This window comes from Rattus norvegicus, chromosome 9 (assembly GCF_036323735.1).
Source record: "Rattus norvegicus strain BN/NHsdMcwi chromosome 9, GRCr8, whole genome shotgun sequence".
Taxonomy (NCBI): Eukaryota; Metazoa; Chordata; class Mammalia; order Rodentia; family Muridae; genus Rattus; species Rattus norvegicus.
The window spans coordinates 99474542-99497567 of NC_086027.1; the positions used below are offsets into that span (position 1 = coordinate 99474542).

Genomic DNA, 23026 nt, shown 5'->3' on the forward strand with positions numbered 1-23026 from the left:
CTGTAGGGGTGGAACCGAGGCAGCTGTCTATGCCTGTTTGCACCTAGCTTGGCTAGCTGCCTCCTCTTCCCCAGGCTTTCCAGCATCCCAGCAGATGTTTCCTCAAACTCTCCTCTGCTCAAATGTAAGGCCTTCTACACACATCCTCAGACTGGAACTTTTTCCAGGTCTGACTTTATCCTGAGGCACACGCACTCTTAGGCCTCCTGTTTCCCTTCAGACAGAGTGTACAGGATGTTCCTGGCGCCCTCCCAATACGAGCCTGGCTGGAGGAATTGGGGGACGGGCGGAAGAATGGGGAAAGAGGAAGAAGAAGTTGTTGCGGGGTGGGGGGAAGGCAGGGAGAGAAAGAGGAAAAGAAGAACAAAGTGGAGGAGGAAGGGCTCTATGCTTGGTCCTGACCACAGGGTTCCATGAAGGGGCCCTGTAGCTTCCACTCGTCGGGGAGAACTTGGCAGACTGGCTCCCTCAGGCACTAGCCTGCCCTCTTCCCCACAGCTGGAGCAAAACATTTGGCAGTCTGCACACAGTCTTTAGGTCTAGGTAGTAATGGCAGCGTCTTAGGTGGCTTGTACACTCAGCCCCAAGATCTGCATCTGATACTCTCTTTCTGGACCTGGACCACAGGTGACCTGCAGGACACTCCTAAGGGAGGGAGTGGCAGGTCTCTGGCTGCCCGCAGAGCAGAACCTTCTTGGAGGCAATGCAGCATGACTCAGAAGAAGAGACCTCGTGTCCCTTGCCAGGTTGACAGAGGAGGAGAACCCGATCCTCCAGAATCTAGGGGGTGGCTTGATTTGTTTCTCTGTCCACTTCCTGTGGTATTTTCTGAAGACACATTTCTCCAAATCACTCCTAATAGCCATTTGATCTCCTACTCCTCATCTGTCAAGGAGCCAGGAGAAGGCACAGTGGACCACAACCTGTTGAGACCAAGTACTTTTGAATGTAGTCAGGACCTCTTACGCCAGCTACAGTACCCTCTATGGCAGACCCAGCGAGACAAGCCTGAGGAACTCTCTAAGGAAAGGTATGTGAGGGGGACCCCAGAAGACAGACTCCTGCTGAGGTCCTGCCAGTAACATCTGCTCCTGACATTAGCCCTCAACACCCATCCCATTCCCGATGGTACTAACACCCACTAGACAGTGTTGAGTAGGGTGAGAAAGGCAGGCTCAACTAGCTAATCCCCATCTACAGCACCCGTTTCTTAGAAACTGTGGTGCTTGTTTTCTTGCTTTTCTTCCTTTTGAAGTAGGATCTGGAGCTCCCAAATGTTCCTGTCTCAGCCCCGTCGTCACGCCAGGATCACAAGTGTGTGCTACCGCAACTGGATCTTATGAACATGTTAGCGTCATTTCAAATTACTTCACTGCCTGTGTAGTCACATGTTCTGTAAGAGTGAGACATAGCCTGAAAAATGCATCCCTAGGCAATTCTACTGTGCAAGGAGAGCCGAACTCCTACAGCACAGACCAGTCACCGGGCCTGACTGCTGATGCAAGGTAGGAACACAGGGCACAGAAGTGTAAGGTTGCTGCCCAGCACCTCCACACTCTGTCTTGTGAAATAAAGGGGAGCACTTGCTAAAATGACACGCTGTGAATCCATAAGCCAGAAACAACAGTGCTGTACTGGGCGCAGCTGTGGCTACTACCCTACTGTAGCCCGGCATTATGACAGCCTGTCTGTCACTAGATACCAGGATCACAACAGGGTATGTGGTCCGACTGAGGCATCACTGTGTCGTAAAATGGCACAGCCACACATTTTTGTTGATTGCCAGGTATGGACAATGACACACAAGCTTGTCTTCAGCAATGATGGCAAAAGCAGAAAGTTCATTTTTATCACTTCAGTTGTTACCAGGACAATGAGGAAACCCTGAGTGCCTGTCCTAGGATCTGGTGACACGGAGGACACAGTACTGATTCCCAGACCAATGACAGCGGGTGCGGCATGAACAGTGAGACACCACTCACCTTTCGTCCACATCCTGGAACAGGCAGTTTGGTGTGTGGGTTGTTGTGAAAATTCTCTTCTCGGGAGGAATTCTAGGAGCTGAAAGAACAGAATTTCCACTTCTAAGAAACCTGGTTGGTTTGTTCTGCCAGTAACTAGGGAAATCCTCAGGGATGGAGAGTGATGGGCAGCCAATGAGAAAGTGAGAAGGTAGACTGAGTAGTAACAGAGCCACCGTGCTGAAGGCAGGGCAGGCCCCAACCAGATGGCCACGACAGCCTCTTCAACCTCTCTGGGAGCCAATGGGAGCTGACATGATAGCTGAGACTCGCGGCCCCAGGATGGAAGACAACCTTCATGGTTTATAAGATGAAAACTACAATAACCTAAAGAAATCGCCTTTATAAAGATGAGTTATATGACGTCTGGTTTGCCAATGTCATCGCACGAGAGAACTTGACAGTTTCAGGAGGTGGGGGTGGGAGAGATAAGACATTCCATACAGGAAGTCATATATCAAATTCTAAAATCTTTGGTTCTTGAAGGACAGTCATCATTTGGGGTAACGAGTTGTTCCTCCTTGATATACTCTTAATGAACATTTGAAAGAGAATGTTCTGGATGCAGAGAGACATCACTACGTTAGAGAGAAAAATCATGTTAGAACACACTGCTATCACTTTCAGGAAGTGAATGAAAAACAAAACAAAACAAAAAACTCATGGCTAATTAAAAGATTGCACTTCCAGGGAAACCAGTCTGAGTGTTCCTGTGCTAGGGTGAGGCTGCTGTCAGGGGATCATTAGTCCTGTGACTCCTGAGTTGACACTGAGAAAACAAACAGCTTCTAGCCAGGCACTGGAGTAGACGTAAAACCTCCTTATGAGAAAACAGTATTTTAAGAGGAATCCCAAGAAGGGCAGTCAGGATGGTACAGCTTGGGTTCTGTGGGAAAAACCTGATTGTCAGGAGGCGGAGTGGCCTGAGAAGCCTTCACTGGTGGGATGGCGTTAGGATAGGTGAGTGGCCTCAGGCTGAGCTGCAGAGAAAGCCAGGCAGAGGGAAGGGCGTGATGAAGATTCCTGCTCAACAGAAATCATAAGTTTGGAGGAAGGCAGTCCAGACGGAAGTCAGGATGGGCTAAGGTAGGGACAGGGATAGCCCGGCACTGGAGGCTGAGGGAGTAAGTGGGTTTCTGGGGGGTAGGGCAGTACTCAGTCATGAGACAGAGGCACGGTGAGGGATGAAGGTAAGGGGAGTATGAGGTCTCAGAGCTGGTGCCACTTTGTGGGGAGGGGAGGGCGAACAGGCACAGCTGCCTTCGCCACTGTGGGGAAAGCCACATAGCGAAGAGAACTGTGCTGAATTCAGAGAAGGAGACTGGCAGGGTTGGGGAGAGGCCAAGGCGAATGAGCAGCTAGGTACATTTTAGACATCGTGTGTCAACCACAGGCAAGAAGGATGAGCTAGAGTGGTGCTCCCCGGGCAGGCACGGCTATACCTTCATAGCCTGAGTGTACCCTCTCTGCTAGCAGCAGGCAGCAGAGCTGGCTCGCAGCGCCCTTCTGCTCTTGCACCTTGACCAGGTAGGGTGTCATGCGGAAGGGCTGGTAGCGAATCTCATTCTCGTGGTGTTTCCCAACACTGTAGAGAGAGGAGTGTGGAGAGAGCGTGGGTCAAGGTTCTGAGGCATGACAAAGAGAAGGCTTGGCCTGGAGCGAGCCCCACTCCTAGCTGTCTGTGAGGGCTACGTGACTCCCCCACTTCTTGTACCAGATGCCAAGGATGCTCAGCCAGACTGGCACAGCAAAACCTCTAGTGGGAACCTAGGCCATGCAGGAGGCAGCACACATCTGTGCCCACTGGAGATGCTGGCCAGTGTTCATCCTTAGGTGCTCTCCATTAGACCCGCGTTGAAGGGTCAATGGTCAGAGTCCACACAGTGGGCAGAATGAGGCCTTTCTGCCTTTCTCTTGAGCACTTTGCAGTTAGACTAAGGGAAAACAATTGGGAATGGGAAGTTGCTTCCTCAGAGAGATTCTGGACCCTGCTCTCAATGGAGTCACTGCTGATACTTCCTGGATGTCCTGGTCACCAAGAGCCTGCAAGGTATACTATGACTCTAACCCAAGAAATGCAGGCTATAAGCACTGCCTGGGCCAGGGCCCTAGGAAATGTCTTCTTAAGCAACAGAGGGCAGTTGGGGGGGGGCACTCTGCCTTTTTTGAGGAAGAGCAGGTTGACTTAGTCCCTCCCTTTATACAATAGCATGTAACTCATCCCAGGGGGTTTCACACAGGCTCTGCAGAAGCTATGTCTGGTCTCAGAGTCAGGGATGGGGGGGTCTCGGGACAAGCAATATACCCCCAATTCTCCCAGAAGTACAGGTGGCTGTTTTCTGAGTTTGAAAGTGAGTAAGGCAGTGGACTTACCTGACACGGCAGAAAAAAGATTTCTCCTCCATGCACTCCTGAGTGAAAGAATCTGCAAGAGAAACCCAGAGTTAGTCATTCCCGTGTCAATAAGCACAAAGTCAAACCTCACAGGTGTACACTGTGAGGTGGCCCAAGTACAAAGTAAGTTCTTCATAGAGCTTTTATATTGGATACAATTCCAAAGGGTGCCGTTGACCAAATCACACTGCTCTACCAGTTTACAGCCTTGTCTTTAGGAAGGTCTTTTTTTCCTTTTTGAGACAGAGTTTTGCTATGTAGCCCTGGCTGGCCTAAAACTTGCAACTATCCTTTAGCCTCTGCCTCTAGAGTGCTGGGATTACTGGTGAGAACTAGCAAACACATTTAATAGCAAACATGTTTAAACAAAAGTTTAAAACTTCTGAACGGTGCACAGGGGCGCTACCAACATGCCAACAGTCATCTCCGGAAAACATGGGATGTATGAACTTACTGATAGACCCCGGGCATTCTCACTGCCACTGTGGAAATTCCTGCTTCTAACAGAAGTGTCTCGAGGCATTTGAAAATAGCAACACCTTCTAAAATACCAACTTACTTTAAGATTTACAGTGTCTTGGGAAACGTGAGCTGGTTGGACCTCACGTCAGGGAAGGGGAGCAGGCATTTCTCTAACAGCTTGAAGGTTAGAAACTCCTTCAACTTTGTCTTGGATAGAGTATTCCTTCCATTTGAAAGAAATGAAGGAACACAAGGAAATTACTAGTTACAGAAAACCACACAGAATTACCAGCCTGCTGAAGGCCTCTCTGAGGCCACCAGGTTCTCCTTCCTGTTCAGAACGTACTTTGGCCTCTTTCTGGAGAGGCAGCTCAGACTGCAGCTGTCAATCCACACGCCCAGCCCTTTCCACTCCTCCATCCTAAGCCATGCTCCTTTCACTCACACTGCAAACGTCTTTAACAGTCTCAGGGTTAGGGAGAAAGTATCCCCTTCAGAGGATACCCTCAAACAACATGGTGTATCTGCCCCAGGCTGCCCACTGAAGGGCTATCTATGGTTGTTGAGTTAGTGAAGGACACAAAGGCAGTGTCCATCTCGGATTGTACAGAATAGGAATGGGGTTGGGGGGATTGTCAATGGGAGAGGTCCTGGAGCTGGCCAGAGTCACTGATTCCAGGTAGTGGCGGCAAGGGTTGGGAAGCCATTGTGTAAACCACAGACGGGATGGCAGAGAGTTCCCAGTGACAAGCCCAGAGGAATCCTGGGGCTGTCCTTGTTCCTCTGCTCTGGGAAGCTACAATCTTCAGCTCTGGGCATCCAAAGCCCATGATGGGCTGTGACCATCAGCCATGGGTGGGCAGACACTAAGGAACTCTTACTGGCTACCCTTGTCAGTAGCTCCTCCTCATGCCTCTACCAGTGGCAGGGCTGTGACCCTGGATGCCCTGAGGCCCTTCAGAGTCAGAGTCTTCAGAGGAAGCTGGCAAAATACAACAAAGAACTGCAGAGTTCAACCACAGGAGGCCTGTAGCTAGAAGGGCAGGAGAGAGGGGCTGCCAGTGTGGAAGTGTGGAATGGTCACGGTAATCCAGTCCCAAAAGAACAAAAGCATAACGGCCAATCCTTCCGTGTGACTTGGTCACCTCCTTAAAGAACAGTCATCCCACATTCCACAAGTAACCAAAGTTTAGCCTGAGTTTGAGAGGAGAGCAGCCCACAGGTGGCCCTTCTGGCTTGCCATAGCTCACGCTTTCCTCATAACAAAACTATAATCAAGTCTACCCCATAGTTTGCAGTGCCAACTGGAAAATCCAAAGTCCAGCTGTGAGCTCAAACCAACCATCTGCTCCAAGGCCACAGGACGAGGGATACGCTGCTCCAGAGGAAGACTGGCCAGAAGGAAGGGACAACGGGCCTCACAAAAGGCTGAAACTAGAGCCCAGTGGCCTTGTCCTAAAGCCGGGGGATCATCCTGTTACCCCAGCACCTGCTACACACTTGGTGCACGTGGGTAAGACAGGACCCCTAAAGCAGCGAGTAGCTCCGCCCCACGGCTTGCTGGGCTGAGTTCAGCTTTGGCTGTTAGGATTGCCTGTGGTTTTCCTGGGATGTATGGCTTGCCTTTGGTGGCTCGGCAGTTCTAGCTTCCCAGGATGGCAGCCCCTGACAGCACTGGCTGGCACAGTACTGGTGCTATTCTCTGGGGCAGCTCTGTTCCCGTGGCACAAGAAGCTATGCCTCACCTTCCTGCCTGCAGAATCAGCCCCACAGGGACACCGGCAAGGCTTATCTTACACCTGGTGGAGAATGTAGGGGTTGTGCCTGTAGCACTGAGGCCACATCGAGAGCTGGTGAGAACTACGCACGGATGCGGGGATCAGAGGCATCCTTGAAGATCTCTGATGTGCCTTCAGGTCTTCCCCCTGTGATGAGGAGGTCTTCATTGCTATTTATCTCCTACCATGGAATCCTTTAGCAATCTGGCTGGCTGCGTCCCTGCATTCCGCTCTGTATGTGGCCAGACCGTAATTCTCCCTCAACATAGCTATTCCCTCCCACACTTCATCAGCATGCTGGTCACAACCATTTATGCAGATGAGAAAAGCCTCCAGCTTCCCCCAGCCCCAGTCCTCCTGTCTTCCTCTGCCCCCACACCAGAACCGAACCTCAACACTCGAGCCTTTCCTGGTTTTCATTTTGAAACAGTTCAGCTGCTCCCCACTTCCTAGTTCCAGATCTGGTCTCTGACTTTTCAGGGTTCAGTGCAGCGGCACGGCGTTCTCAGCAGCAGAACTGTTTCAGTCCATTTTCTGTTGCTGTAAGAAGCTGCCACAGGCTGACTTTGGAGGAAGATGGGGTAATTTAGCTCATGGTTGCGGAGGCTGGGATGTCCAAGAGCACAGTGCAAGGATCTGCCATGCTGCTGGAGAGGGCCATGTGCTGCTTCCAATCATGGCAGGAAACAGTGAGGACATATGCAGAAGGGGCAGCCTTGCCTTATAGTGACCCATACATTCCCTCAGTGCTAGCTGAGTCCTGACAAGGAAGTCTGTTCCAGGAAAAAGGCATTAGTCTCTCCTCATGACTGCATTACCTCAAGGTCCCACCTCAGGACTGGGGCATCAGCAAATTCCAGCATGAGTTTGAGAGGACAAACCATACTCAGACTACAGCCGATTGAATGGGGGAACTCAAGGCACAAGGAGAATGCCAACTGGCTGTACAAAGAGAAGACATAGAGTGGTCCAACCACCAGATAGGGAGAGCTGGGCAAGGGTGAGAAGCCCGGACACAGTGGATCACAGAGCCAGTGTACATGCTCGCTAGTGAGTGGAGAAAGCGCCGGGCAAGCCCGGAGAGCTTTAAAACCTATACTTAGGATCCTGCCTCCAGCTAAGATGAAGTTCCCTGGAAAGTGACCCTGACAAATGCCACACCTCAACATCATGGCAGCTAACCCATGAGGAGATTAGCTGCTGCCTGCAGGCAGCTGTCGTACCACGGATCATCCCCCTGCCTCACAGGAGGCACCCAACTCCCGGCACTGCAGTTATGTCAAGATTCCTGCTCTGGATAACTCTGTTTCTAAAATGCCTAATATTAAAGACACTCTGAAATTTACAAAGAGACCATTTATTCTAGAGACAACTGTTTGCCTCTTGCCCTAGACAGATCAGTGGCTGGGCAACCCATCATGGTGGCTCTGTGGGTCGTTCTGACACAACTGAGAGGGGAAGCCAGCTCCCAACCTCTGCCCTTGCCACCAGCCTCCTCCACACTCCGACCCAGACGGGACAAGATGCTGCAGCCAGGACCTCACCTAAGCCACTGCTCACACTCCAGGGCGGAAGCTTGTAAGGGGTGGTGTAGCTGTGGAACACACTGACGTCATGGGGAGCCAGGAACTCCACAAACTTGGCATCACTGAAGGCGTCCTTCTTACAGTGAAAGATGGGGGCGACTTGGTTGGAGATGTACAGGATCTTCCCAGAGACCAGGGACACAGCCACAGCAAACATGTCCTGGAAGTGGAAAGCATGATCAGGTGATTATAGTCACTATGGACTACAGTATAGTCACCAAGGCTAGTAGGAGCACCCCACCATGAGGGCCATGGTGCGTCTGGACCTCCCCAGTCCTGGCCAACCTGACTTTCCTGTTCCAATGCAGAAGTCCAATACAACACTATCAGGCCAGCCTAATGCACCTGTGCTCCCCTAGCCTGGCCAAGTGACCTTTGCCAGCTGGTCTCTTTCAGGTTCTTGGGGTGGCCTGTCCCTCTGAGCATAGGCCAGCCTCCTTAGAGGGAGTTGGTAGGCAGAAAGAGGTAGGGAGGCTCAAGGAGCTAGGCTGACACAAGTTTAGCACTGCTCTAGTACATGCAGAATCCTCACAGGTTACTGTCTGTTCTAATTGGGAATCCGGGAATAGGGTCTCTCCTCTCTCAGACTATACCTGACATTTAGAAATATGGGCTTTGGACCCAGACTTCGTTACCATGAAGCCTGGACAAACAGGCGGTTACTAAATCTGTCTCTTCATCCTGAGGCTACAAAAAGCAGGAGCACCGAGTTCTATCACAGCTAGATTTCTAGATTTCTCTGGTACTGGGAGCTATGAGTCAGAGTCAGCTAGAGATGAAGACTTCACTTGAGAATTGCCAACTTGGTGATTTTATCCAGAGATCCACCTCCTGACAGTGGACCACTTGCCTTACCCAAGGGAGAACTCATGCCCTGTCAAAACACTTACCGAGTTCTTCACAATATACTCGGAGGTAATGCCCTCAACCTGCTCCATGGTGTAGGAAGGCACATCCACGCTGCAGGGCTGGCTCTCACTGGACATTAGCAGCTGGTAGTACTCCTCATTAGCTATAAGAGAAATGACACCCATGTTCAGCAGAGACACCTGCAGGACAGCACACTGTTGCTGGCCCCTGCAGGGGGGTGTCCATTTTTCTCAAATGAACGAATGGGATGAGATAGATTGAGGGGGAGGATGCACAGACATGACTGGCCAGCACTCAAGAGCAGACTGGAGACCTTCTCTGACACACTGGGCCTTTGTTAGGAATTTAAAAACTCGTGTGACGTAATCACAATGGTCATACTTAGGATCCCTGCCACCTGTGCCCTGGGTGGTCCCTTTAGAAACTTCCACACAGGCTTGAAAGAGGAGCAGGTACCAGAAGCCACATTGGAAAGAGGGTGCTGTGAGCAGTGTCTACAAATAATATGGCCACTGATCTGACTTCACTTCGTATCTGGTGGGATTCTGGGGGGCCCAGCCAGAATGGCTACTCTCACTGCATACGGAGTCAGTACGTCCGCTCCTGCCTCTAAAGCTCCACATGCCCTTAGGTAGACGGAACCTAGGGTGGCTGTGTCCTGCAGTTTGACCTTGGGATCCAGCCAAGCATGTGTCCCTGCAGTGTCGTAATGAGGTCTTTGGACTCATGGCTGGGTCTTATCTGATGTTGCTCTCTCCACCTTCACAGACTGGTAAGTTTCTGAGCATGCTCTCTGCTGGAAGGCTTAGGAACATTCTTGATTTGGCAGAACTCCCAAGTTCCGAAGTCACGGAGCACGCAAACCAGCAGTCCCTGGAGAGTGAGCTGCCTCTAGGTCAGACTGATTCATGTGGCTGCTCTTTCCAGAGAGCAGCGACTTCCTTAGGCACAGGCCCCACAGTCAGGGCCCTAAAGCAACAGGTTCCCAAACAAGAAAACCCTAAGCAGCCCTGGCTAGCAGACAGCACTGTTTAGACCACACCAATCTTCCAAAATGGACAGCAGTTTAGAAAGGAGCCCGCCAAGGTTTCAGGCTGAAGACAGCACTCAAACATGCACAGAGGCCAGGACTCAGCAGAATAACGCTTCTACATGAGGTTCCAAGGACCCAAGTTCAATACCAGCAACATGACTACGACTGACAGCAAGCTGTCCAGATACTCAGCAGCAGGAGACTGTCTGAAGTGCAAGCTCATACCTAGGCTACAGGCCACAAGCCTGGCTTATGTGCTTGGGAGTTTCATGGCAGCCAACAACACTGATGGCAAAGCCCACACTGCCTACATCGCAGCCTTTTGGCTTTGTCTATTTTGACATGTATTTGTAACATGTAGTACTCAGTCCTCGGCACATATATGTGACTGTGATCAAAGGCACAGTCGTGCAGTGGAGTGGTGTTCACATGAGGGCCACACATGGGTGATGTGGTGGAGGGGGTTGTGCTTTCCATGTCACCTCCCCATGGCACCTGTCTTTCCTGCCCCAGAGGGAGGTATGTCTGCCTCTACCTGTTCATTGCAAGTCCAAGCACATAGCTAGGGACATCCTCCACCATCCACGGCTGGAAAGAAAAGGGACTAAACACTTAGCACTCTGAGCCAGGGCTATATGAAGGTGCTTTCTCCACAGCAGAGCAACTGCAGGGCTCACATCTCTCTGCCCAGCGACTGACTAAACATGTCTTTCTGCCAATGCCTGCGGCCACACGATCCTGGAATGATCTATCCGGGCGACTCAGGCTGAACCTTGGGGAGGATGACCTGTTTTCTGCTTGGGCAGTGCTCCCTTCTTCTCTGGGAGTCAAGGGCAACCACATCTGCGGGAGGCTGATCTGTGCAGATCTTGGGCCGGAGCAGTGAAGGAGGACTGAGTCTGCTGGGGGGAGCTAGAGACCCACTGCCTCCCTCAACAGGAAGCTCTTCTCCGTGTTCTCATTTCATAGCTCCCGTCTTCTATCTCATGGGCCAGTTAAAATGCTCTGCCACAGTGTGTCTTCTAAAAGTCCAAGCACACAGTCAGCAGCAGGACTCTTGATGGATAGAGTTGCCCCTATTGTTCATGCATGGTGGGGAGGGCTGTGACAGAACTTGAGTGACGGGTGGTATTGCTGTGCCTTCCTTCTCCCCATCCCCTGGTTTTCTGCCTATTTTTGGTTTTCTCTAAAAGTCCCAGTTCAATAGTTCCCAGTCCACAGTTCAATGACCTGTGGTTCTCAACCAACTTGAGCCTCATCAGATCTTCTGCCATTTCAGTGATGAGTCTGAGAAAGCTGTTATTTGGACTATAGTCTGGGACATTTAAGATGTGTATCCGGGGCTGGCAAGATGGCTCAGAGGGTAAGGAAGGGCTCTTTCTTGTGCAAGCCTGGAGACCCGAGTTCAATCTCTGGAACCTACATGAAGATGGAAGAAAATAATCCTGACCCCACAGGTTGTCCTCTGACTGTCACACACACGCACGCATCACTCACACACACGCACGCACGCACAGGAGTGCACAAAACAAGCAAAAAACAAACAAACCAAAACTTTGTTTCTTGGGTTTGAGCAGATGTGCAAAGTACACATACCCTTCACCTGCTTCACGCTCCGCAGAGCGTACTTCAAGGTTGCCAGCGTGCTGGCCTTCCCCTTGGCCTTCTTGTCTGCAGGGAGGTGGACCTTCAGCTCCCTCAGGGTCCTTATCAGCTCTTTGTGTGCGTCAGCTTTGGCAGACTGCTCACTACTGTGGAATTAAAAGGGGAGGGGGGCAGGAATCAAATGTGAGCCTTCTGAAAAGAGTGGTGGGGACAGAGACACCCAGCACCCCTGGCCTCCCTCACTGTGGTTACTAATGAGGTCTCAAGACATGGAAGCCGATGCCTCCTTCCAGGAGACCACAGACTGATAAGAAACCCTGTTCTCACCCCGAGAGAGAAGCCATCCAACTACATTCTTACCCTGGGGTCAGTTGGGCTATATTTAGGAGGGCTGTTGGTACAGTGGTCAGGCTTTACCACAGGGCTGCTCTTTCCCTAGCCCAGGCAGAGGGACAAGGACTGTATGAAGGACAGAGAAACAGCTCCTGGAGTCATGAGCATGGGTCAGGAGAACAGACAAGAGCAAAGGACACTCTCTTAGAAGGAATTCCAGGAGAGAATACTGAGCAGAGGAAGACAGGCCTGAAAGCAAGGAGTTGCTGATGTAAATGGCTTCTGTCAAGGAGAAGGTATCCAAAGAATGGTGGGTCAGGTCCCTGAGACTTCAATGGCCAAGTGCCCTCATGCCTGGGAGAGCGGACTTTGCCCCCAAAAGTGATAAGCAAATGTCCGTGGAGGCACAGATGATTTGTTGCAAAAGGGTAAGAAGGGTCCTGCTGAATTCACAGGGCTGAGGCAAGATGGGCTGGAATGGAGCTGAGGGGAAACCAGGTTCCCCAAGAACAACTAGGGCTCAGAGAAGTATAACACTGGTGTCGGTGTGAAAGGCAGACACCACCAGTCATACTAACCAGCTACTCAGACCAACAGATTTATCAGAGCTGGGGCGGGGGGCGGGGGGAGAGGTCACTTGACTTCCAAACCTGGCCTGAGAGGAAGTCTTGCAACTTGTTGAAAGAGCCTGAGGTAGGAGCCTCACCTGCAGCCGCTTGTGGAGGGGTTATGCTCCGCCTCTGTCATCATGAGTCTGAAGGTATCGTCAGGGCTGCAAGAGCACATAGATGAGATCTCCACATGCCTTGTCCCTCAACCAACCGGTAAAACTGCCTAGGGACATCCCACCCGAGATTTTTAAGAAAATACTACAGTATGCTGGACGGTGGCTTTGGGATAAAGGATTGTCTGAGACCCACAGTATCACCTCCACGGTTCCCCTTAAAATAAAACCAGAGCTGGAGAATCAGCTCAGTGGTAAAGAGCATTTTCAGGACCCATGTTCGATTCCCAGCACCCACATGGCTGCTTACACCCATCTGCAACTCTAGCCCCAGGGGATCCAGTGCCCTCTTCTGTCCTCTATGTCACCAAGCATGCAAGGGGTACACATATGCATTAAAATAAAAAATTTTAAAAGGGAAAAATGTTAAAACTGAAGCATAAGATCTTCAGCTATTAGGAGACTTGAACACGAGAGACGGAAATGCATCAGGACTGTATGTGTGAGCAGACTCCTCCAAGATCTTACTGGACTGTCTGTTAGCATCAGACCCAGAAATGCAAAGATGATGTAGTATTGTTATTTGGAAGGGCAGAGTCCAGTAAATATCATCTATAGGATTAAGAAGTCCTGCCACCCTGCAAGTCCTAGTATTTGCTGCACGTAGATGGGCAACAAACTGTGGAGGAAGCCACCGCTGGCCTGTGTGTAGAACCTGGTCCGAGGCTGGACCTACCCAGGGTCCGAGGCTGGACCTACCTGGGGTGAGTGTTGGACGATTCCACTAACATCCGCAGCTCCTTTCCACTGTCGTCACAGTCACTGCCCTGAGAGTCCCGCCCCGTGGAGCAGTTTTCATTTCCGCTGGAGCCGCTGCTCATGTCCACGTCTTCCTGGAGCACAGCCTGGGTGGGTTGAGGCTCCCCTGGCTCTTGGGTGGGGCTGGTGGGACTTGGGGAAAAGTCCACATATCCATTCATGTCGGGCTCTGGAATGAGGCTGGTGGAAGGGGAAGAAGGTGGGCAAACGTTAAGAGCACCGGTGAGACTGGGGATATAGATCCCTAGTAAGGACTCGCCTAGTAGGTGTGAGGCCCTCGGTTTGATTCCAAGTATTAGTGGCACAGCTGTCACTTACTGCTATGCTTATATGTCCCTGATTGCTGAGTTCCTACTGGCTCTGGATCAGGAAGGCCGCTCGCCTAGGAGCCTCAGCTGGGCTATAGAGGTGCTGACAGCCCTGTCAGTAGACAGACAAGGGCACTGACAGCCACCCAGGTAGGGGGAAAATAGAGTCAGCAGTGTGGTCCAGAAACAACTCCATCACAACAGGGCACGTGCCACAGAGACGGTGGAGGCAGCAAGGCCTCCTGGAGAGGTAATACTGTTGGGTGAGGGGTGAAGAGCTCTCTGTGTGTAGCTGGTCCCACAGTATGCCATGGAATGCTCCAGGGCTCAGGGCTCCAGCACTGCAGGTGTCCTGGCGTTGGCATAAGGTGGTGTGAGGGGAAGGAGAATCAGGCCTACACTCAGCAGTCAGAGGTCACTGAACTGCCTAAGTAGCACAGCCATGATTTGGTTTCCGTTTGGCAGGATCTCATGGCCATGTGAAATAGAAACATCAACTTGTGTGCTCAGGGACAGGAGGACAGAAGGGGCTAAAATCCCACCACTATGAAGGCTTCCACAGAAATCTGAACCCCATGAAGGGCCCAGACAGTGATTGGGAAGGGTGTATATATCACCACCAGACAAGAGGCCACAGCTCAAGGATAAGAGACTGTTAGATGTCTCTGGGAGAAAGAGGGAGAGCCAGGGATAATATTTCTAGCAGGAAGGAAGCAGATGTCACTTAAGCGGGGTCAGGTCACATTAAGTTTATGCAAACAGCTAAAAGCAGTTAAGGACTCCATGCTGGGCCTAGGCAGTTACCACCACCCAAGTTGGTAGGGAAGAAGACAGAGCTAAGGAAACCCAGATCACCACAGGCTGAGGAAGAAATGCCTGGTCGCTCTCTCCTCCTGACCTCTCTCTCTCTGCCAAGCACACGAGGAAGTCAGTGGGCAGGGAACTTGCTGGCTCTTGCTAGGAGGCCAAGTGGCAACCGTACATTCTCTGAGAGGGTCTTAGAGGACACAATACTCCAACAGGCTTCCTTGCAGTCAGGAAAACACCAGTTGTTAATGGAAGGCCGAAGTTGTTAATGACAGCCCAGGTCGGGGTTGGGGATTTAGCTCAGTGGTTGAGCGCTTGCCTAGCAAGCGCAAGGCCCTGGGTTTGGTCCCCAGCTCTGAAAAAAAGAAAAGGAAAAAAAAATGACAGCCCAGGTCACACTACAATCACTATGTGCGCTCGCTGCATGTAGGATTCCATGCTGTAGATGAGTTGATGGGGTAGGACGCTCACCCAGGGCTGCATAAGGTTGGGGAACAGCCGGCTCCACACTAGCCTGACCCAGGATGCTCTGGTGGGATCCTGTATCCACGCTAAGCTTAGAGGTTTCTCTGCTGACTTGGCCTGAGTGCAGCATGAGCTCACCCTTCCCAGAGTAGACAAGGACAGGGATGCTTTCTAGACATCACCACCCCACTGCTCCCATAATTCATGTGAAATGAGCAAGGATTTCAAACTGCTGGAGAAACAGCAAGGTTTTCCACAGCCCAGGAAAACTCCAAGGGTCCCACCTGTTTGCCACAACAGGGTGCAGCAGTGACAGGAGTGACAGTGTACCAGGGTTGGCACTGGGGTCTCACACCCTGCCCAACTGCCCCAGGCCCAAGGAAGAGGACCAGCACTACAGATCTCCCCCACTCGTGCCACAGAGGGACAAGTGGAGAGAGGGTATAACCAATGGAAAGATGCTAGCAGACAAACTGTGGGGCAGAACAGCCTGAGGTCCACACCAAGAAAGTGGCCACATATGCAGGAAACAATGCAGATCACACATCCTTTCAAAACCCCGGTGATGGCATCATAAGGCTCAACACAATCCTTTACGCAGGACCTCCCCAGGTCTTTTCCACCGTGGAGTTGACTCCAGGGAGATGGGAGCCATGTTGTTTCTGGGAACATGTTCCTCGTCATGAGTGATGAGGCCTTGTTTGTCCACAATTAACAGACAAAAGCCAAAGTGAGGCTTTCGAGAAGGTTCCAACAAAGTATCGCCATTAGCATGAGGGAAGACCAACCCAGGACAGAGGGGGCAGACGATCCCTACTTCTCCTCATGCACGAAAGTCTACAGGAGACAGTTTTGATGAAACAAGTGAGGAAAACTGAGATAACGCCGTAGGCCAAGACAAAAACACAACATCAGAACCAAAAAAAAAAAAAAAAAAAAGACACAGTTCAGTCAAGAAGGGAGAAATATCTTTGGTCATGGGGGATTTGTTGTTGCTACTGTTTTTTTTTTTTTTTTGGTAAAATAAAGTCTTTCTATGTAGATCAGAATAGACTTGAACTTGTAATCCTCCTGCCTGAGCTTGCCATGTGCTGGGATTAGAGATTGCAGGTATGTACATCAGACCTAAGAAGGTGATGACCAAGCAGAAGGGAAAGTGGCCATTTTCATCCAGGGAAAAAAACCTCAGAACACCAAGATACGCAGATTTTGATCTGTCAATCTGTATATACCCTGGTACCACGTACTACAAATCTAGAAGCCCCAGTTAAAATTATGTTTTATTTAAGAGTAAAGAAAGCGGTATCTATCTCTGACTAGGAAAATCAAACATGTGACCTATGAAGTAGGAAGGAGGGATTGCCAGGCAGGGGCCCCTGGAGGAACTGTTTACACCCAGTTCTGTAAGGAAGACAGACACAGAGAAAGGAAGGCACCCCAGAGGGACTTGCAGACAGGTGGAGTTTGTCAGCATCCCAAGTCATAGGAATCCTAAATGCACGAACTGCCCCAGCTGAAGTCAGAATAAAATGTGCAAGTTCTGGTCTTTTTTTTTTTTTAAAGCAGTTTTGAAGTTGTGCCTAATTCAAGGAAAGAGGAAAGAGAGGGGACTTAAAAATGCCAAGGCACTGGCTTCACAGAGAGGCCTTCCCACAGAGCTACAGGAACTGATGGAGAGATGCTCAGGCCATCAGCACAAGGAAAATGCTAAGGAAGAAGTCTTGCCCACTGTCATGGAACATTAGCAGGATGGCCGATGGTAAGATGTAGGATAGCTGGCTTCGGGAGCTTAGGAATGCCACCACAGAGACTCTCTGAAAGAGCATGTGACCTTTCCTCTTTCTAGGAACTGAGACACAGAAATGTCAAACCCCACATACAAGTCATGAGCGAGACAGAACTCAAGCAGTGTCATAGGCAGGGGGCGGGGCTGGGCGGGGCGGGGCGTCTCTGTATGGTAATTAGAGTAGTACACAGATACCTGTATAATGTGAGCATTCTGCCTAGACCCCTAGACCCCAGCCTCAACTTCCAGACTGAGCTACTGCCTCCACCGGGCCCTACCACTGTCAATACAGTAGGACAAGTGACTCTGGTGAATGGATGTCAGTTATGCTAGGCCTGTGATCAGAGGACGGATTGCCTAAAGAAGGGACTGAAGGCTCTTCGAGGTCTAGCTGTCCCCAGACACCTTTATTTATCCGCCCCTTGGTCTAGCCTTGCTCCAAAGACTGTGCTGCTCTTCCCTCTGGGCTTCAGCACTCTCCTCAGACACCCAGAGAACCTCATCATCCTCTCCCTGTAGGGCTTGTGTCAGGATGGTGTTTCCATTCCCCTGTAGAGAGCACACTGTATGACAGCAAGAGTTTTGAGTGTCTTCTGCGGTCAGAAGAACACACTATGGAAGAAACATGGCTGGGACTCTACACTGAAGAACACTGCACGCCCGCCAACAGATACGGGGTAGAGGGGGTAGGGGTAGGGGTGGGAGGGAATAACACAGCTTAGGGCTCTGCCCCACAGATGACTGTGTGCTTGCTGGAAGAAGCAGACTAGCACAGCCTAGCACTACCTACCAAACAGTTCTGTGCACCCACGGGAAGGGCTGGGATAGTAGAGCCTAGGACTCTGCAGCACAATTCTGTGCACCCACGGGAAGGGCTATAGGGGGGTCTAAAACACTAAAACCACAGGGGCACACCTGTGGACCCTATGCCAGGGATCCCTAGGGTGGCCTTCTAGTAGACTAGAGTGCAGGGGTATCCTGCTCTCCCAGGGCTCACCTTTGAGGTCAACAAGGAACCAGGATGCATAGGATATGAAAAATTCCTGGGAGACAGACAGAGTGGGTGAGCCAGGACTTGTGATGGGGTGCACATTTGACACAGACTTGCCACTTGTGTCCCCTTGGGCTGACTCCAGGTTCAGCATGGCCACCCAGTCCTACTGAAGCCCCGGGATTTGTTCACTCTTGACCCCTAATACTCTAGACTACATCTATCCCCTCTACACAGGCAGATGAGCAGCCATCTTTTTTGTCTTGGGTTATGAAGCTGCCAGCAGCAGTGTGAGCCACCCGTTCTGCCATACTCCACTAGTCCTAGGCTGTGAGGAGTCTCTTAGCCTCTGTGCCATGATTCCTCATCTTTATGACGGGGATAAAAACAGTTCCTTCCTCTTATTGGCACTTGGGAAAATTAAATGGTCTGATCTATCTGGAATCCAGAAATGACAAATACCAGCTTTCAATCTCGGGGCTAAATCACGACAGGGAAACAGGCAGGTCAGGCAAGGGTAGGGTCGGGGAGTTCACTGCCGAGCCACTAGTAGTGTCTCTCTGGCTTACATGCAAAGGGCTAAAAATGTACACCCCATTCTACCCAACCCCACCCTGGTGCAACCTGGATATTCTGTGTTGGGACTCCTAGTTTGTGCCTGGCAATTCCAATCCCCGAGCGTCTATGTGAACAGGGTCACTGTTGCCACCAGGTTACCTTGGAGAGGAAGGTAAACTTCTTTCACAGGGATAGCCAGGCAGACATGGCAGAAACGGAAGGCAACAAACTAAGCTAACTCGCCCAAAAACCTCATTATTCCAGAAAATGCATTGCTCAGCATAAGTGGCGCTAATGGACTGACACCAATTTGCCAAGTTAGCAGAAACAGTTGCTGGTCCAAGCAGACTTTGCCTCCTGCACTTATGATCCAGCACTCAGTCCTGGCTCTGATGGGTGGGCAGAAGCCCCTGGGAAAGAGGGTACTATGGTAGTCTCAGGGAGGGGTCTGGGAGGGAGAGGGAGAACTTGGCTGAGACCCTCTTAGCCTGAGCCCACACCCTCCATATCTATCCGTGAGCCTCTCCCATGGACAGCAGCCAACCTGAGGGTAGGAGTTAAGCTGGGGTTGTTGACCCAGTCACTCGGTCATGCTCACTCTCCTTGGCCAGACAGAGGCACGTTAGGGAAAAAAAAGTGCCCTGGGTGATGAGATCATGGGCCTGGGGTGGGGGAGGGCACCCAAGGCTGGCTGCTGGGAGTTCACAGGCTTGCTCTCTCAGCCTCTGTAACTAGCACTCTCCATAATAAATGGTTTAAAAAAAAAAAAAAACAAAAAAACCCCAGCAAACCACAAGGACAAGACAGGACCAGGAATGACAGCACAGCCTGACAACCAGCCTCCATTGCCAGTTAGGAACATAAGGGTCTCTCACCCTCACGGCCTCCTACTTAAGAGGGAAATGAATACATTTTCTGAGCGAAAAGAGTAAGGAACCTACTTCCTTAAGAGAAAAGTAAAGGGGTTGGGGATTTAGCTCAGTGGTAGAGCGCTTGCCTAGCAAGCGCAAAGCCCTGGGTTCGGTCCCCAGCTCTGAAAAAAAGAAAGAGAGAGAGAGAGAGAGAGAGAGAGAGAGAGAGAGAGAGAGAGAGAAGTAAAGACGCACGCATCATAAGATCTCAGTTTAGTATTTGTCCCTGAACCCTATGGCCAGCCGGCAAGAACAGCCCGAGCCTGGCTAATCACAACCCAGCAAACTCCTGACTGTCTTCCGACTTTATATAACAGGGGCCCGACGCCTGTACCTCGAGTCTGCAAGCCCCATGGTATTTTACAACCTCAAATATTATAACATGTTTTCTACTTCCTGGTAGGAGCCAACTCCCTGGGGCCTGCCTGCTGTAATCCGAAGAAAATGTTTGTCCTGTTAAATAAACAGCCACTCTCTCCATGGTGACGGTTGGGTAACGGAGGAAAATGTGGCCAGGGCTGTCCAAATAAGGAGGGGAAGGAGGCAGGCGGGCGGGGTGCTGACTCGATAGGACTTCCCCCACAGGCTTTTCAGTCCTTACCTATGTTGAGGTACCAAGCTGCAATGAATAATGTACCTAGGTGACAGGCCCTGGTGGTGGTTGAGGTGGGAAAGAGCAGTTTGAATGCTGGAGGGATCTAGGAAGCCCAGACCTTTGCCCTCGAGGACCTGAGCTGATCTAGGACCAGGTGTTGCAGGAAACAGGCCCTGTTTTTTCACAAAGCCCACTGTGCCAAGATAATTATGTGAGGGCTGGAGAGATGGCTCAGAGGGTAAAGACACTTGCTGCCGAGACTGGACAACCTAAGTTCGAGCCCTGGAACTAAGTCCTTCAACTTGTCCTCTGACCTCTCCGCACACACGGTAGAAAGTCAATCGTGTGACCTCCCTCCCTGCTTCGATCTTACTTTGGACTCTAGAGTGCCCTACAGTGACCGGCTTGGTAGGATTATATTCCATGAGCAAAAGACTTCATGTGAAGGCCGAATCCCCTGTGGGAAGTACAATGGTTTGGGAGCAGGCCAGCAGAGGCTCTCTGCACCTGCTCGTTCTCCCAGGAGTCTGGTGGTAAGCAGCTTCCTACAAGCGTTAGGTGAAGAGGGCTCCACAGGGCTGTGGGCTATGCGTTTCTAGTCACCTAGTGCAATCATAGTCAAGGGTCACTCCCATATCCAGCGAGGCTCTTTCCCGTGCCTCCAATCACTCACTGACGTCTCAGAGCTGGAGTTGATGATCCGCTGAGATTGGATGAACTTAGACCATTATAATAGGCCCCCACACTTCCCAGGGTTTTCTAGAAGGTTCCAAGTCTGGGAGAGGCTGTCTAAATAAAAGGAACCTTTCCTAGTCTGTTTAAGCGCAGCAGAGAAGTCTCACACGGAGACATTATGTGACACCAGCAGGGCTTTGGAAACTTCTCCCCATAGAAGTTAAGATAAAGGTCCACAGACACACAACTCCAAGCGTGAATGGGGCCAGATCTCAGAAAGCGCCTCAGATGAGGAAACTGAGGCCCAGGGTAAGACGAGGTACCCCGTAGCTACCAGCTGGCTGATACAAGGCTCCCCCGTTCGCTGCTCGGCACCCCAGCCTCCACAGAAAGCCCAAACTGCACCAGTTATGTACCAAGAAATCACACCAAGATGACAGTGACGGATAACCGCAGCCACCCACAGTGCCATTCCTTGAGGGCACAGTGTACAGCCACCACTAAAATAAAGGAGTCCTCGGCTTTTTTAGATTCCAACGACGTATAAAAAGTGATTCTCTCTGCATTTAAAAGCCCGATTTTTTTTTTTCAATGAAAGCCTTCAGGTACACAGACTCTGGTTCTCTTATCAGACAAATCCGACCTAGACTCCAGAGAGTAAGGCAAAGTGGACGTGTCAGGCTTGCATCTCTGGTAAGCATGTGGACCAAGGAGGGGAAACGGATCCTCAGACTGCCAGCCAGGCCTGGTTTTTACAGTGGTACAGCCTATCAGCCTGTGCCTCTGCCTCTTCAAGCTAGGGGTTACCCTGGATGATTTCCAGGGAGCCTTCTGGCTCCCTTGATCTGTATGAATCAGCTTTCCAAACTGGTTCCTTGTGTATACGTTACAGAAACCCTGGCAACCAGGGATCCTGGAGAAGAAGCAGGCCACCGCCCACCTCTTGGTCCATGTCTGCGCTTGGCAGCCAAGGTATGTCCCAAAGGATGACGTGACTGCTCCAGCTCAAGAGTGGACCTCTCCCCCTCCCCTGACACACACCCAGTCCATCTGGAGACAGGAAATGCTGGCATGGAGGATGCCATGGAAATCAGAGTGGGTGGACAAGGAAGGTGGTCTCTCTGACGACGGGGAGGGGCAGGTGTGGCTTGGCATTGGATATTTCTCTGTTTAACCCCTTTCCCACCTCTGGGAGTCAACGCCTACCAGTGGTCCTTCCTCAGGGCCAGACTTGACTATCTGGACTTATAGTAGTAAGCTAGCTCCTCAGGGGACCCTCTGGATCCATCCTAGGAACGTTTTGCACTCACCCTAGTTTCCTTGGTCATCACTATTGGAGTCGGCTCGCGCAGTCTGGTGTGGTGATCACTCAATGTCTCTGCGTCCTCGGACAAGATGCCTAACTAATCTCCCCGACCTCAGTGCCTAACCTGAGAAATGGGGGGCAGCAGTGTGCGCCTAAAAGAGGGTCACCGCGCAGTCCCATCTACATTCTGCGGAGTTGCAGCCGTTTGCACAGTCGGCAACTCCTGGCTCAGGACCCCAGCTCCAGCTGTTCGAGCCGCCGGTTACGTAAGCCGACCACGGCCGTCCAGGTCCGCGCCACCGCCCAGCGCCGAGCCGCCGCCCAGCGCCGCGCCACTCACCGCTTCGCAGCGTCCACCCGCGCGTCGGTCCTTTGCTCGACCCGTCACTTGGTGCGCTCGGCCTGCGCCGCAGCCGCCCGGAGCCGCTAGTCACTGTAGCGCCGCTGCCACCGCGTCGCCCTCCGCTGTCACATAGTGGAAAACGTGACCGCGCGCGTTGAGCCCGCCCCTCCGCGCGCCATTGGTCGCGGCGCCGCATCATTTGCATACTGGTGGGGCGGAACCTGAGAGTTCCGCGCATCGATTGGTAAAGACGCCCGTCGCTCTCTTTACATAAGACGCACATGGAACTCCATGTTCGCCGCCCCGGTTCCTCAATGAAGACGTTGCGCACTCTTGCGCCCCCCTGCGCCCTGGCGAGTAGGCTCGTCCACTTCCGGCCTGCGGGACTTCCATTCACCTGGCATGGCGGTGGCCCGCTCGTGCAGCCGGGAGTGGCGCGTACCATTGCGGCGCGGGGGGGAAGGTTCTTGGCTGCTGCGCCACTCACGGCCGGCGGAGTCCCAGGCCACCGGCCTACCACCTGCAGCGACGTGAGCAGCCTCAGCAATCTGAGGGATCGAGAAAGCTCTCATCCGACACCTTTCGCTCACCCAGCCCAGTTCATTCATTTCCTCTCCCATTCATTCATGGCGAGGCGCCGGAGGACAAATAGGGCG

General features: G+C 51.6%; 1 protein-coding gene across 5 annotated transcripts in view; it reads right to left on the reverse strand.

Annotated features, from left to right (window-relative positions):
* The window catches only part of Per2 (period circadian regulator 2), a 42242-nt gene extending 19714 nt beyond the window's left edge, over positions 1 to 22528 (reverse strand). The window contains exons 1-10 of one of the 5 annotated variants that reach the window (XM_017596618.3): positions 22368 to 22528; positions 14832 to 15095; positions 13566 to 13805; positions 12789 to 12854; positions 11741 to 11895; positions 9132 to 9253; positions 8200 to 8401; positions 4395 to 4446; positions 3464 to 3606; positions 1983 to 2061 (exon numbers count right to left, since the gene is read on the reverse strand). In XM_017596618.3, the coding sequence (XP_017452107.1) occupies positions 1983 to 2061; positions 3464 to 3606; positions 4395 to 4446; positions 8200 to 8401; positions 9132 to 9253; positions 11741 to 11895; positions 12789 to 12854; positions 13566 to 13786 (1040 nt within the window). In that variant the 5' untranslated portion in view covers positions 13787 to 13805; positions 14832 to 15095; positions 22368 to 22528. Of the gene's footprint in view, positions 1 to 1982; positions 2062 to 3463; positions 3607 to 4394; positions 4447 to 8199; positions 8402 to 9131; positions 9254 to 11740; positions 11896 to 12788; positions 12855 to 13565; positions 13806 to 14831; positions 15096 to 22031; positions 22338 to 22367 lie in introns of those variants that run through there. The other 4 variants (XM_063267668.1, XM_006245476.5, NM_031678.2 and 1 more) reach the window with 4 other exon arrangements.
* Between the last annotated feature and the right edge of the window lie 498 nt (positions 22529 to 23026).